The sequence below is a fragment of the Neophocaena asiaeorientalis genome, unplaced genomic scaffold (assembly GCF_003031525.2).
Source record: "Neophocaena asiaeorientalis asiaeorientalis breed wild unplaced genomic scaffold, Neophocaena_asiaeorientalis_V1.1 scaffold211, whole genome shotgun sequence".
Lineage (NCBI taxonomy): Eukaryota > Metazoa > Chordata > Mammalia > Artiodactyla > Phocoenidae > Neophocaena > Neophocaena asiaeorientalis.
In genome coordinates, this window is record NW_020172824.1 from 1113056 (window position 1) to 1130044 (window position 16989).

Consider the following 16989-nt stretch of genomic DNA (forward strand, 5'->3'; position numbering starts at 1 on the left):
GTTTGCAGATGAAGTCTATCTTTTCTTTATTGTATGATAACAATCTAATTGTTCCTTCATACTTGTGCTCAAACAACATGGTCAGTACAGCGACCCTTCCTGACTATTAACTCAGTGCTGATGAGCCCCAAATGGCAGTGGGTAGTCTCAGCTTCCTGTTTAATGGAAGTTTTGCCGGAGTTTCATGTAATATAGAGCCCCTTGTAGGAAAAGCACCCAAACTCACAAGATGTTGTTTCTCAGCTGGAACCCATACTGAACCTTCAGCAGGCCATTCCACAAAACTATCAAGCTAGCTGGATAGTGCTGCACATGGTAAGATGAGTGAATTCCATGAGTATGAGCCTATTCCTATACCTTTTTCATAATAAAATGAGTGTCTTGATCTAAGACACTCATTGTGTAAGACACCACAGTGACAAATAAAGCTTCTGCTGGCAGATACACTACAGGAAGAGAAGGCAAATCCTTTTCTGAAATATGTAGCTTTTCCCATGAGGACAAATTACTGCCCTACCCATGATGGAAAGGGTCCAATATAATCATTCTGCAACAGATACTCCCTGTTCACAAAATCCACTTAGCATCGTGCCATCAATCTAATGGGCGAACATTATCTTTTGTGCAATAGCAAGACAATCAAGGTTCTTTGGGACTATATAATGCTAGAAAGCTGGAGAGCTAATGTAGGTCTGAAGCAAGACTGTGAAGGTATACTGTAACCCATATGATATCAACGATCTCTGGCTATATTTATTAATAGAAATGGAAAAGAATACATCTGATATGTCAAGGAGCAGTAAACTATAGCCCTTGGGCCAAATCTGGCCCACTGCTTTTGTATGGCTTTCAAGCTAAGAATGGTTTCTACATATTTTAATGGCTGAAAAAACATCAAAAGAAGGATAATATATTGTGACATGTGAAAATTATGTAAAATTCAAATTTGTATCCATAAACAAGGTTTTATTAGAAAATAGTCACACTCGTTTGTTTATATATTGTCTTTCATGATACAGTGGCAAAGTTGTATGGCCCTTCTGAATGGCCCTCAAAGCTTAAAGTATTTACTATCTGTCACTTTACAGAAAAATCAACCCCTAGGCTAGGTCAATAGCTGTCTCCCTCCTCCAACCATGGAGAATGTGTTGGTTTTCTCCAGCAAAGACACTACATCCAGAAAAGCAACTGTGACCTGTATCATCATCATCGGATCAAGTTTAATCTGTAGTCATTTTCCAAGATCATTGGCTTTTGTACCAAATAAGTAAGTTAAATGGAAATATAATAAAAAGCAGTATTCCTGCATCTTTCAGGTCTTTGATGCTGGCATTAATCTTTGCAATACCCAGGTATTGCTTCTGGCATGGTATTTTATTAGCATGGACATTGGCAAGGGAGGGAGACAGTTCTAGGGTCTTCTACTTACGTACTACCATAACAACCTTCATGCCACAGGCCAGACCATCAACATAGGCATTATTCCTGTTACTAAGTACATCCGTTCACAAGAATCAAGACTGGAAAAATAACCACATAATGGTCCCACAGTCCCAAGGCACTATGAGACAGAATAAAGATAAGATTCTATCTATCATTCCACTTCCATAAATCTCTAAGACTGACTGGTGGATTATGGTGGCACTTAGGGTCTCCAGGGTGTCTAACTGTCAGTTCAGACCCAGAATCTAATAACCCCTCTGAAGGTCTGGGCATTGCCTTTCCTCAGTGCATGTTTATCCTGGTAAATAGCCATAAATTCTGTAGTGAAAGCTTAGAGGAAGATTCATAATGTACCCTGTGACCACACTACAAAATCCTGCAAAAGGACCCAGCCTCTACCTCAAGGGGCTTCAGATTTGTGGTGTGGCTTAGGGCTGAGAACTTTATAATAAACTCTGAATTCCCAGTATGGTAGCTCAAGTTGGGTCTCTGTGCATCAGGATGGAAATTTTCTACTCAGATAGGAAAAACAGGAGTCTATACAAACTTTTTCATTCTTATGTACTCCAATTAGTACCACAGATCTCTGTGAACTGAAACAATCTAATTACTGGTCTTCCTTGCCCCTTATTTTGGTAATTTTTCCACTATAACTTTGATAATTATATGCCAACATCTGGCCTCTACTATTCCAGGTTTCCATGATTCCTTTGAAATCAGGCAGTTCAATTCCATTTAAGCATCTTTATCCACAATCTTCAGCCTATAGAGGAAAGCTACAACATATCAGTTCTTCCATTATTTTTAAATACTATGTCTTCAAAGTGGACAATCAAAAAGGTATTTCTATAGAAGACTTAATCCTTTTCAGAGTAAAAAATACATTAAAATGTGAAAGCACAAATAAAAGAGCACATAAAATAACATAGTCAATGAGAGTTATGTTGATGTACATGCTAAAACAGGGTATACAAATAAAGTCTTGGAAGTATTAACAAAATTGATGTATCATGAACAAATGTAGGAAAAATATTTGAAAGAGAGAATATTATTTAGTAAAAAATCAGATTTTAATTGGGAATAAGGTGTGTGATATCTTGACATTAGGAATTACACTATGTTACAAAAGAGGACTAATCAGGAGAGGTCCTTCACTGGGAAAAAATGAAATAAAAATCATAAAATTGAATACTGTCAACTAAGTTACATGATTTAAGTTTATTATCTAATATTTTATTTTTAATGAAAAGCAATTGGAAGCCTCAACAAGATTCTGAGTAATAAAATTAATAAATGAATACTTCTAAAGGTATGATTTCCCTCAAAAGGTACTGGGAAACAAAGAAAAGACACTGTACGCTTTGGTCATCCAGATCTTCAATGTCTAGAATATGGGTGTGAAAATTACCAAGGAAAAATAAAAACAAATATTTCTTCAAAAAGAAAGAAAAACAAAAGACAAATTAATTATCCCCCTGAACTTCACAGCAGTCCCTGAAATATATTTCTCAAGACACATACAAGAAAATTCTCTATTCCTCTCATCTCATAGATCACCCTGTTTTATGGATTGTAATTACAGTTCAAAAAAGGAATAGTTGTTCTGACAAAACTTTCTGCTAGAAGAGGAGCTGAGAGAATCTAATTCTCTATTCATTTGACAGCTTGAATTTACGTAGGAAACAAAGGCAAATATATCCCCAATGCCCAATTCAGGGGGTTATAAATATTAAACCACTAAACCAATGGTCATAGAGTGACTACTCCTTTGAAGAGTTATATCAAACTACTATCCCAATGTTTCAGTGTTTCTGAACACTGCATTTATATTCATGGAGAATGGAGATAAAATAAATTCAGCTTTATTTTAAAGCATTCATTTTATTTAAAAAAAAAAAAAAAAGCGGTACCTGGTTTTGCTGCATGTAACTTCTGTTTCTCATTGTCATCATGATGCCCAGTTCTCCATTGCTTTAGAACTTCTTGAAAGGATTGGGCAGGAGCTTGTTCAACAAATGGCCCTTCACACAAGAGCCTATCTCCTGTATTTGCACATTCTTCCTCTTTTGTTGTTGAAAGTTCTACCTAAAACAATTAATAGTGTATCTAAGTATGCTTTACTAAATGTTTTGTATCTTACAATACATGTAGCATTAATTACTGAGCATTGTGAATCACACATTATTTTTAAACTTAGAATAGAATGTTTTTAAGTTGTACTTATTTATGTGCTTTACTGATTTCTTTAAAACTATAGACAGTTTTAAACGGTCTCTTCAGAAAGTACTAAAACTAGAGCCTACAGGACTGAGGGTTTATCATTAAGTTATCCACCAGTGTTTTCCCTGGAAAGCAGTGATAAACTTGTATCTAATCCTACTTCTCCAGTCGCCTGTTCCCTGCAACCTCCCCACAGCAGAAAGAACAGTTTCTTAACATGTAAATCTGATGTCACTTCTCTGCTCCAAACCCTCCAATGACTCCCTGTGAAACCCTCAGTTCCTACTAGGACTTACAAGGCTGTACACAGCCTTGCACGTCCCTGCCTTTCACTTCACTTCCTTTAATTCTCCCCTTCATTCACTCTGCTCCAGCTAAACTTATCTTCTTTCAGTTCTAGGAACTCATCAAGCATATTCCACTCGAGGGCCTTGTGCTAGCTATATCCAATGTCTGGAATGGTCCCTCTTCATATCTTCACACAGCCATTCCACTCATTTAACTCGGTCTTGGCTCAAATGTCACATACTCAGAGAATAGGTGATGACGCTACTGATGACCCTAAAGACAAAGCCCCTTTCTCCCCGACTTTCCAATCTCTTATCTGCTTTATTTTTCTCTCAATAACTTATCTCCATGGGAATTTACTCTACATGTTTGTTTATTGCTGGTCTCTCCCCATTAGAATGTTAATAGGATCAGGAATGTTGTCTGTTTCCTCAGTGCCAAGAGTAGTGCCTGGCACAAAGTAGGTGCTCATTAAAAGTTAGCTGAATGAATGGACAAATTAATGAATGCAGATGAAACACTGCCTGCTTCTCAATGTAATGACGGGGGGGAAAAGATGAATTCCATACAAAATATAGATCCACGGTGAACACACAGAAGAAAATAAAGGTAGGATTTGGCAGTTATCCAGTGAATCAGAGAAAACAGCCAAATTAGGAAACTAAAGCAAAATAAGTTCCACGCCAATGCTGAATTATCAAATGTGGATTACCTACACTGATGAAATTGCTAAATCTCCATGTGTATCTTCTAGATACAACAGTAGAATCCTCTATGTTCAGCCCTTAATTGCAAAAAACCAGGCAGATTGTCAGAGGACAACTGAGAGAAAATCGTTAAATATATGCATATATAAAATTCAGTATAAACAAAAAGCATCTGGAACCTACAGACACTATGCTAGTCGTTGACACAGAAACACAGAAATAGAAATAGAAGCAAAGAGCAGGAATTTAACTCAGATAAACAAGAATCCTATGGACAAAAAAGTGGCAGGGGCAGTATTCCGGAGTGAGAGAATGGTATATATGTTAAGGCATGGAGTTAAAGAACACAGTGGCATGGAACTGTATGCAGTTGTGTTGCTATAGCAAAAAGTGGGATATGAGAAAATATAAAGGGTGGAAAGACAAGTAGGGGCAGATTGTAAAGGATCCTGCCTGCCATCCAGAGAAAATTACACTTAAACATATTGGAAATGCAAACCTACTGCAGAGCCCCACCCAGTAGCTACTGAAGAGTCCCACACAGTAGTGTGGGAGAGAAAGAATTTGGAGAACAGTGAGTTTGGATGCAAGGAAACCAATTAAAATTTACATCCATTTCTCAATATCTATCAACATTACAAATGCATAACCCTCTTCACCTAAGAATTTTAGGATTTTATCATATGGATATACTCATATATATGCAAAACAATATTTTTCAAAATTATTTTTATACTATAGTTTATACTGGCAAAAGACAAAACAGTATAAATGCTGATCAGAAAAAACATAGTTTAAAAGTTATTTTATATCCAATACATGGAGTATTTTACAACCACTATATAGAATGAGAAGGCTGTGGAATACACTTATATGGACAGCAAAACTACTGTTTAGTGTAAAAAGCATGTTCGCAGAGCAGTATGCAACATACTAATATTTGTGTTAAGAAATACATACATACAAAAGTAGAATAATTATTAACTTCTAGAAGGGGAGAGAAGAAAATGCACTTTTCACTTTATAGACCTTTTTGCACTTTAAGCAAAAGCTAATTTCAGTATTTGGAATAACAATAAGAATAGAAGTGACCAAATATTCAAGAGTTTTCAGATGGTTTTAAGATGAGATGTGGTAACTGACTGGATATGCAAAGGAGAAAGAGAAATGACTATAGAAAATAAATGTTCCTGGGCTTCCCAATAGACCTTTTTGCACTTTAAGCAAAAGCTAATTTCAGTATTTGGAATAACAATAAGAATAGAAGCGACCAAATATTCAAGTTTTCAGATGGTTTTAAGATGAGATGTGATAACTGACTGGATATGCAAAGGAGAAAGAGAAATGACTATAGAAAATAAATGTTCCTGGGCTTCCCTGGTGGCGCAGTGGTTGAGAGTCCGCCTGCCGATGCAGGGGACATGGGTTCGTGCCCCGGTCTGGGAAGATCCTACATGCCGCGGAGCGGCTGGGCCCGTGAGCCATGGCCGCTGGGCCTGCGCATCCAGAGCCTGTGCTCCGCAACGGGAGAGGCCACAACAGTGAGAGGCCCGCGTACCGCAAAAAAAAAAAAGAAAGAAAGAAAAGAAATGTTCCTGCTGGCTTGGAAAGCTAGAAGAGAGGCTGCCACCAACTGTAACATCCATAGGTTTTGGAGAAGACATGATGAATTTCGTTTGGAAATACCGAGTCTTAGAAGTATGTGGGAAGGTATTTACAGGTACTCAGTAAGCAATAGGTGAATGCGTGTGTATATGTATGCTGCACTCATGAAGATGCACTGAAAACTCAGTGCTTAATACAAAATGAGTCAAGTATTCTGGTGATTCTAGCAGCTTTCCAGGGCAGCTCCTTTCCAAGCAATGAATCAGAGACATTTGCATTTTACAGCTATGCCTATGGGATACTTGGCTTCCACGCAGTGGTGGCAGGATAGGAAAAAGCCAGAGGATAGCACATTGGCTCTTAAATGTTTCAGCTCCGAACTGTCATATTTCACTTCCACTCAGAGCACATCAGGACCCTGCCCGATTCTACAGGGGCTAGGAAATTTGAAGAAGCACATGGAATCCAATGCTGTGCATCCATTACCCCTGTAGGCTACATGATACCCCACAAAATATGTTTTAATATCCCCACTTTCCAGAAAAGGAAACAGAGGATCAAAAGGCTAAAGTAAACTGCCCGATGTTACAAAGCTAGAAAACCAGAGTCAGGATTTCAAACCCAGGTTTCAGTCTCTAAAATGAAAGTTCTTTCATGAACTGCACCCATTCCCAAGGATATCCACTGGCTTGAATCCATAAGAAAAGTCCTAAGACAGATATCAGGCTTTAGCAACATTTTTACTCTTCCAGGCATTCAAATTGCTTGGTAAGCCAATTAAAAATCAGATTCCTGGGCCCAACCTAGATGTAAAAAAAATCGAAGTTTGAGTGGCAGGCCAGGAATGCACATTTTTTACAAACTTACCCAGTGATTCTGATGCTTATTGCAGTTGGAGAACCTCTGCTCTTCAGCACAGAGTAGTACCAAGCATATGAGGGGGATATTTCTTTAGTGTGTGCACTGTGTACAGGTGCACACCTGAGGGTCGACAGCAGGGATGCCCAGGCAGGACTACTCACCAGAATGACTGAGCAGGTGTTAAAACCACACATCTGGACCCACCCAGAGAGATGCTAAACTCAGTCATGTGTGTTTCTCTAATGTTTCTCCAGTTGATTATAATGTGCATTCCTGGATGAAACCACTGAATTAACGGCTTTAAGTTAAGACCAGGGGTGGAGGGTCTATACAGCATACACAGTTACCGATGGGGACAAGAGGCAGCATTTATTTTAGGGATTAAAAGAGCAGGCAAAAGAGTAGCTCTGTAGCTTTCTAGTAGAGCTAGTTACTTAAATCTTCTCTGGCTTTCTCATCTGTTAAGTGAGATAATAATGTAAAACTTATATGGTTATTTTGATTATTGGATAAGATAAAGCAATTAAAGGATTAAGCCTAGCATACAGTGTTTAATAAATGTTAGCTGTTGATTTATCACTATTTTATTGGTAGGATAAATTAGATAAAATGGCAGGCATGAAGGAGAAACCCTTAAAACCATAGCCTCTGGGTAATGGTTAAAAGCAGGTAATTTGGGGTCATAAGGCCTGGGTTCAAACTGAAGTTCCACTATCAATGATATCTTGGGCAATTAAAAAAAACGCTTTGCCACTATTTTCTCATCTGAAAAAAAAGAAAAAAATTTTTAAAGGGTAAAAAGAGATAATACACGTGAAATATGTAGGATGGTGTCTGGCACATAGTCGGTCCTCAGTACATTATTATTCTAATAAGACTGTAACTCATTCAGTGATTATTCACAAGCACCCTTGGCAGGTCTATTAGTGAAATTCATGCCAAACTGCTAACCTTCCTGGACAATTCAAGTGTAGTTTCTCTGCTGTAAAGAGGGCCTACTACCATAGTGCATGTTTTCTTTTATGTTCTCTGAGCAAAGGTTAGGAACTCACGGGACTGAAGTTCAAGTCTGATTCTGTCACAAAGTAACAAGCTGTGTGACTCTGGCCAAGTTACTATTTCTGAACTACAGTGAAAAGGCTAATGGCATCTAAAAGAATGAGGATTATTAATTACAAGGATCAAAATTTGAGGAAGTTTCTTTCTTGCTAAAGAATCAATACAACAAGTCTATTATTAAAACACAAACATGAGCTGATGAAAGCTTATCTAGTACATCATAGGATCAGTAATCAATCTGAATGACCACACAATTTGGTATAAATCTGATTTTAAATAACTGTGAAATTGCCTCTCACCTAAAACACTTGGCAAGGTTTTATATTTTTAGCCTCTCTGAGATCCTGATTAATATAAAACTGTTATATTGCATTGTGGTTTTTTTTTTATATATATTTCTCCCAAAGATTCATTTCCTGATGTGGTGAAAATGCCTGGAAAGCAATATGATCAAAGGATCGTTCATCAAAAAACTAGTAGCCAGAGAACTCAAAGCAATCTCTTTAAAAGGATTTTTACAGTGAAAGTGTTTCTGATTAATAAAAAAACAAATTCATATTAACCAACAATGTGATCAAATAATCTCCAAAACTCTACAGCTCTACTTGAGTATATGAGTGACAGTTTCCATGATCATGTATGACAGAAAATGTCTACTATATTTTCCTCACCTTACCTCAGAGCTGCTCCCCTGAAGAAGAAGAGATTTGGTTTTATGCTGACTTTCACTAATCCCTTTTGTAGAATGATTCTCCCCTTTGGGTTCATCCGGATTAACTTTCTTTATAAACTGATGGGCAACATCCAATAGATTGGATAATATTTGAGATTTTGCCTATAAGTAAACAAAATAGGAATAAAAAGCCTAATATGTCATCTTAACTAATTTAGATATATTAAATCCTGTTTTCATTATTCTATGACTAATAAATAAAATTCAATGCATTTTATTTAATATTTAATAATACAAATTGCCATTTACATCAACCATATAATAGTGACAGCTGCCATCTACTGAAGGGCTAGTTTGAGCTCATACTATCCTAAGTATCTTAAAAACATGTTATTTAATCCTCAGCTCTAAAGCATAACTATTTTTATCATTGTTTTAGGGATAAAGAAAGGAAAGTTTTGAGGGTTTAAATAACTTGCCCTTGGTCACATGGTGAGTGGGTGGCAGAGCTGGGAAGTGACCCCAGGTGTGTATAATTCTAATGACTCCTAGCCTTTCCACCATATCGACCCTAAATAGGTAGGTGTGCTATTTTGCGCACATCATGGCTAAAGAACTAAGTATAATCTAGCAGGAGCCTGAATAAGCCGTAATGAGTATTTTGTTGGTGATAAAACATCTTTAGAAAATATCAACTACTCAAAAGTGCACATCCAGAAGTGCCCTAGCAAACTCCAAGTTGTTCTTCTCGCCATGTCTTTGTTCATGAGTTTCACTTACCGGGAAGGCCCTCCCTCCTCTATTATCTTCTTTGCTGGGCACACTCCTACCTCTCCTGCTAGATTCACCCCAAGTTACTCCCATGGGTCTAGGCATCTCTCCCTGCCGCCCTCCCACAGATGCATGAGGCGCCCATTCTCTGCACCCTCTTCCTACACTGTGGAGATTCCTACCAGCCCACACAGTATTGATTTTATATCATCTTTTGATGTCTGTCTACACCATAAAAGTTCACAGAAGAAAAACATCATGTCTTCTTCGATCTTTGTGTGGTTACCACAGTGCCTGGTAAATAGCATATGGCAAAATAACATAAAAATAAGGTGCTGGGGGAGGGAGAGGGAGAATTACAGAATTAAAATAAATAACTGGGAAACAAGAATTCAAAAAGCCTTTTCAAGTGCCTTCAGAGTGGCCGGAAAAGAACAGGCAAATCTCAGGAAGGCCCTATTCTCTAAAGGACTTCCCATCGGCAATAAGCCTGGTTTGCCCAAGGAGACCCTGCAGGATTCTGGATCCCATCTGAGCTTGAACCAAACAAACTCCAGAGGGAAGATGCAGGCACTTCGGAGACTCTCTGAAAACCTGACATTAGGAACACAAGTAATAGGTCTTACTTCTTAGCAAATGTTCTCAAGATAGAGGAAAACTTCAGCAGGGGTCAGAAATGATTATTTTATACTCTCCCATGAAAATGTGCCTATTTTAAAATTTTCATCTAGCTACCTATTTAAATAGCTAAGACTACTTTCCAGTTATGATCTTTAGTAAATCTATTAAGATTCACTGCAATCTGATTCTGGAATAAATCAGTGAACATCAAATTAACTAGTGTTACTTCATACTGAATTAATAAATTTATCTAGGAAAAGTGACTAAAATGACCTATGCACACATATTGCTGTCCATATACAAACCTATGGCATCTGCTCCAAATTTTCCCAAAGATCATCAAAAAGCCTTTACAGACCTAAGCAGTCCTTATTTTTAAAAGAAATTCATATTCATAATACAAAATTGTTGTCTATACTCATACTGTGCATTAGATCTCCATGGCTTATTTACTACTTGTTGCAAGTGTGTACCCTTAAACACCAGTCTTATCCCCTTCGTGGCCCCGTCCCCTGTAAACACCATTTTGCTGTTTTTTATTAGTCTGACTTTTTGGATTCCACATAGAAGGGATATCATACAGTATTTGTCTTTCTCTGTCTGACATATCTCACTTAGCATAATGTGTTCAAGGTTGATCCATGTTGTCACAAATAGCAAAAGGATATCCTCCTTTCTCATGGCTGAATGATATTTCATTGTGCATATATACCACATCTTTTTTATCCATTCACCTATTGGTGGGCATTTAGGTTGTTTCCATATCTTAGATATTGTGAATGATGCTATATAGGAGTGTATCTATCTCTTCAAAATCCTGTTTTAATTTCCTTTGGCTATATATCCAGAACTGGAACTGCTGAATCGTATGGTAGATCTATTTTTAATTTCTTGAGGAAACTCCATATTATTTTCCATAGTGGCTGCACCAATTTACACCCCCACCAACAGTGTACGAGGGTTCCCTTTCCACCACATCCTTGCCAGCACCTGTTGTCTTCTTGAGGACATTACTTGGTTTGGGGTTAGTGGAGATTATAAAGAGGCACAAAGGAACATTTGGGGAGTGATAGAAATACTGTGTATTTATTTATACTGAAGATTACACAAGTGTATTGTAATGTATTTTCAGAACTAATCAAGCTGCACACTTCAAAGGAGTGCATTTTATACAACAATGTGAACATACTTATCACTGCTGAACTTAAAAATGGTTAAGATGATTATGTTTACATTTTTTGTATTTTACCACAATTTTTAAACAATGTGGACACAGAAATAACGTGTGATTATATTGTTCATAAATTAAACCTGAATAAACTTGATTTATCAAGAAAAAAAGGAAATTAAGCCAATGGTAATGTTTCATTTTTCCAGAAACATCTGCATTTTAACAAATTTTTTTTTAAGAGAAGTAATCCAATTTAACCTGATTTTAAATTGCCTAGAATAAAGTACTATTGACTTCAAAGGTGGTTAAAATTTCTAGTTTATATTTTAAAAAATATCAAAAAACAATAGTATTTTATATAAAATTATCAAGATAGAATTAACATTCAAATATATATATATATTTAAATAGCATAGAACAAAGATTATTTCTGTCCTAAAATGAATCTTGCTATCAATGATTCCGTAATTTTTATAACAGTTTTAGGTAGCATATTAAGAGACCCTTAAATGGCCAAAAAAATGATTTTATTCTTAAGTTAAATTTAGTGGGCTTCCCTGGTGGTGCAGTGGTTAAGAATCTGCCTGCCAATGCAAGGGACACGGGTTCGAGCCCTGGCCCAGGAAAATCCCACATGTCGCGGAGCAACTAAGCCCATGCGCTACAACTACTGAGCCTGTGCTCAAGAGCCTGCAAGCCACAACTACTGAGCCCACATGCCACAACTACTGAAGTCTGAGCACCTAGAACCCGTGCTCTGCAACGAGAAGCCATGATAATGAGAAGCCCGCGCACCACAAGGAAGAGTAGCCCCCGCTCACCACAACTAGAGAAGGCCTGCGCTCAGCAACAAAGACCCAACACAGCCAAAAATAAAAACAAACAAGTAAATAAATTTAGTGCTAAAAAATAAGATAATAATCATGAATAACTGATAAATTGGAATCCTATATCTAAATGTCTTAAGATTCCATTAATTCAACATAAATAAAATGCCAATAAATGTGAATTTTTTTTCCCATGACACCTTACATTTAAATATTACTCTTCTTGGTTGTTAGAGTGTATATGTATACTCATTTTTCTCATTCTTAAAAGAATTTTACAAGGAAAGTGAACAGAATTGTGATCCCCATTACTTAGACAAGAAAACCCAAGCTCATAAAGCTTAGGTCAAAGCCAAGTGGATACAAAACGCTGCGGCCTGAGTTAGAATCAAGGTCTTCCTTCTTCCAGCCTAATCCCTTTTCCCTAACAAATTATGTTAACACAGGAAATGTGTTTTACTTTTGACTTTCTGAAACTTAAAATTATTCAATTGTATCTCTAATAATGGATATGAACATTGTTCCTTCCATTTAACAAAACAAAACTACATATATCGTGAAATGTTTACCACAATAAGTTTAGTGAACATCCATTATCTCATATAGATACAAAATTAAAGAAATAGGAAAAAAAATTTTCCTTATGATGAGAACTCTTATGATTTACTCTCTTAACAACTTTCATATATAACATTGATATATACAACTGCTTGTGCAGAGATTAGATTGTTAAGTCCTTGTTTTTAATTACATTTATTGTGCTTATTTATTTTCATGTTTGACCAAGCACTAGCACATTGAAGGAAGGAATAGAGATACTCCTTTCACTCATCTCACCTACATATTGCAGGAGAGAGGGGAATTGGAGGGCTACATGAACTTTGAAAAAACAAAACTTTTGAGCAACAAAGTTAAAAGTATTCTTTAAGAGTAGAATTATACAACAAACTTAAGCCATCTATCCCCTAACTAAGAGGTATAAAATTTAACAGAATCATTAAGATTAGAAATTCACAATACTATTACATGCTATTTTATAATACTTAAAAGTTCCTACATATGTGAAAAATATATCACTCATATGTTATTTTTAACAATGTTAATTCTTCCAATGATTGCAGAATATCTTTCCATTTGTTTGTATCTTCTTCAATTTCTTTTAGCAATATTGTTAATAGTTTTCATGCACAGGCCTTTCACCTCCTTGGTTAAATTTATTCCTAGATATTTTATTTTTTTATTGCAATGGTAAATGAATTTTTTCCTTAATATCTCTCTCTTCTAATTTGTTGCTAGTGTATAGAAACACAACCTTTTTCATATTGATTGCAAATTTATGGTTTTTGTTTATTATTCTAATAGCTTTTCAATGAAGTCTTTATGGTTTTCTGTAAATAAAATCATGTCATCCACAAATAGTGACAGTTTAACTTCTTCCTTTCCAACTTAGATGCTTTTTATTTCTTTTTCTTACCTAATTGTTCGGCTAGGACTTTCAATACTATATTAAATAAGAGTAGTAAGAGTGGGCATCCTTGTCTTGTTCCTGATATTTAGATGCTTTTTATTTCTTTTTCTTACCTAATTGTTCTGGCTACGACTTTCAATACTATATTAAATAAGAGTAGTAAGAGTGGGCATCCTTGTCTTGTTCCTGATCTTAGAGGGATAGCTTTCAGGTTTTCATCATTGAGTATGATGTTAGCTGTGAATCTGTCATATATGGCCTTTATTACTTTGAAGTATATTACTTATCTACATATTTTATTGAGAGTTTTTATCATAAATGGGTGTTGAATATTGTCAAGTCCTTTTTCTGCGTCTTTTGAGATGATTACTTGATTTTCTCCTTCATTTTGTTAATGTGGTATATCATGTTGATTGATTTGTGAATGTTGAATCATTTTTGCATCCCTGGAATAAATTCCACCTGATCATTGTACATGATCCTTTAAATGTATTATATCTGGTTTGCTAATATTTTGTTGTGAATTTTCACATCTACGTTCATCAGAGATATTGGCCTGTAATTTTATTTTTTTGTGCTGTCCTTGTTTGGTTTTTGGTAACGAGGTAATGTTGGTCTTGTAAAATAAACATTCCCACCTCTTCAAATATTTGGAAGAGTTTGAGAAGGATAGGTATTAAATCTTCTCTGAATGTTTGGTAGAATTCACTCATGAAGCTGTCTAGGCCTGGACTTTTGCTTTTTGGAGGGTTTGTGATTACTGTTACAATCTCCTTACTAGTGATTGGTCTATTCACATTTTCTATTTTTTCATGATTCAGTCTTGGAAGATTGATTCTAAGAATTTGTCCATTTCTGCTAGGTTGTCCTATTGTTGGTGTATATCTATTTGTAACATTCTCTTACGATCCTTTGTATTTCTGTAGTATCCATTGTAATTTTTAGTCTTTTGTTTCTAATTTTATTTATCTGAACCTCCTCTTTTCTTAGTGAATCTAGCTAAAAGTGTGTCAACTGTATCCTTTCAAAGAATGACCTCTGTTTAATTGATCTTTTCTATTGCCTAAAGTCTCTATTTCATTTATTTCCACTCTGATTTTTATTATTTCCTTTCTTCTACTGACTTTGGGCTTCATTTGTTCTTCTTTTGCTAGTTCCTTTAGGTGTAAGGTTAGAATGTTTGAGAGGTTTTTTGTTTCTCGAGTCAGGCCTGTAATGCTACAAACTTCTCTCATAGTACCACTTTTGCTGCATCCCATAGATTTTGGTAGGTTGTATTTTCATTTTTGTCTTCAGGTATTTTTTTATTTTTCCTTTGACTTCTTCATTGACCCAACAGTTGTTCATTGGCAAGCTGTTTAGTCTTCATACATTTGTGACTTTTCCAGCTTTCTTCTTATAATTAATTTCTATTTTCATATCACTGTCACCAGAAAAGGTGCTTGACATGATTTCACTTGTCTTAAATTTATTGATATTTGTTTTGTGCCGAAACGTATGGTCTATTCTTGAGAAAGTTCCATGTGCATTTGAGAAGAATGTGTACTCTGCTGCATTTGGATGGAATGTTCTGTACAAATTTATCAAATTTGTCTGGTCTAATGTTTCATTTAAGGTTGCTGTTTCCTTGTTGACTTTCTGACTGGGATGATCTATTCACTGATGTAAGCAGGGTATTAAAGTTCCCTACTATTAACTATTTTTGTGTTGCTGTCAATTCCTCCCTTTAGGTCTGTTAATAATTGCTTTATATATTTTGGTGCTCCTATGTTAGGTGCAAATATATTAATAAATGTTATATATTCTTGATAAATTGTTCCCTTTATCATTATATAATGTCCATATTTGTCTCGTTACTTTTTTAGCTTGAGGTTTATTTTAACTGATATGAGTATGTTTACAATCACTTTCCTGTGGCTACCATTTTCTTAGAATATCATCTCCCATCCCTTTACTTTAAGCTTATGTCTGCTTTTAGAGCTGACATGAGTCTCCTGAGGCAACATGGAGTTGGTTCTTGTTTTTTAATCCATCCAGCCATTCTGTGTCTTTTGACTAGTGAGTTCAATCTATTCACATTTAGGATGATTAATGACAGATGAGGACTTAGTACTGCCATTTTATCTTGTTTTCTGGTTGCTCTATATCTCCATTGTTTCTTTTTCCTTGTGTTTCTATCTGCCACTTTACTTTGGTAGTTTCCTACAATGTTTTTCACAGTTTCCTCTTGTTTTATATTTTATGCCTCTGCTCTAGATTTATGTGTTGTGGTTACCATGAGGTTCATATAAAAGTCTCATAGATAAAATAGTCCTTTTTCTGCTGATAGCATATTATCTTCATTTGCCTATTCAAGTTCCATTCTTGTCCTCTTCCCCTTTATATGTTTTTGTTGTCTCAAATTATCCATTTTTATGTTGTGAGTTTGTAACCAAATTGAAGTGTCTATACTTATTTTTACTGCTTTTTCCCCTTTAACCTCTATGCTATAATTGTTTAACAACCTAATTAATTTATCATTTTTGGTAAGGCAGGTCTAATGGTGATGAACTTCCTCAGCTTTTGTTTGTCTGGCAAATGCTTTATTTCTCCTTCATATCTGAAAAATAACTTTGCTGGGTAGAGTATTCTTGGCTGATAGTTTTTATCTTTCAATATTTTGAGAATGTCATTCCACTCTCATCTGGCATGTAGAGTTTCTGCTGATAGCCTGATGAGGGTTCCTTTGTAAGTTACTATCTTTTTTCTCCTGGTTGCCTTAGAAATTCTTTATCATTGCCTTTTGACAGTTTTAATATAATGTGTCTTAGAGAAGGTCTTTTTGCACTGAGATAATAATATGTTCTCTTAATTTCCTGGACTGGTATCTCCAGATCCTTCAGATTTGGGAAGTTCTCAGCTATTACTTCTTTAAATAAACTCTCTGCTCCCTTCTCCCTCTTTCCTCCTTCTGGGATACCCATTATCCTTATGCTGCCTTTCCTAATGGAGGTGGATAGTTCTCATAGAATTTCTTCATTTTTAAAAGATCTTAGCTCTCTCTTCTCTTCTACCTGAATCACTTCTATATTTATATCTTTGAGTTCACTAATTCTTTTTTCCATATTGTCTCTATTTCCAGTGCTTTCTAATACCTTCTTCATCTCATTTATTGAGTTCTTCAGCTCTAGATTTTCTGTTTGTTCTGTTTTTCAGAGTTTCAGTTTTGCTAAAGTATTCCCTCTGTTCATTAATTTTATTCCTGAGCTCATTTGAACGGTCTTTCTGAGTTTTCT

General features: G+C 35.8%; 1 protein-coding gene across 1 annotated transcript in view; it reads right to left on the bottom strand.

Annotated features, from left to right (window-relative positions):
* The window catches only part of ZBBX (zinc finger B-box domain containing), a 112005-nt gene that overhangs the window by 44203 nt on the left and 50813 nt on the right, over nucleotides 1-16989 (bottom strand). The window contains exons 8-9 of the mRNA XM_024741894.1: nucleotides 8860-9018; nucleotides 3354-3528 (exon numbers count right to left, since the gene is read on the bottom strand). Coding sequence (XP_024597662.1) covers nucleotides 3354-3528; nucleotides 8860-9018 — 334 coding nt within the window. The remainder of the gene's footprint in view (nucleotides 1-3353; nucleotides 3529-8859; nucleotides 9019-16989) is intronic.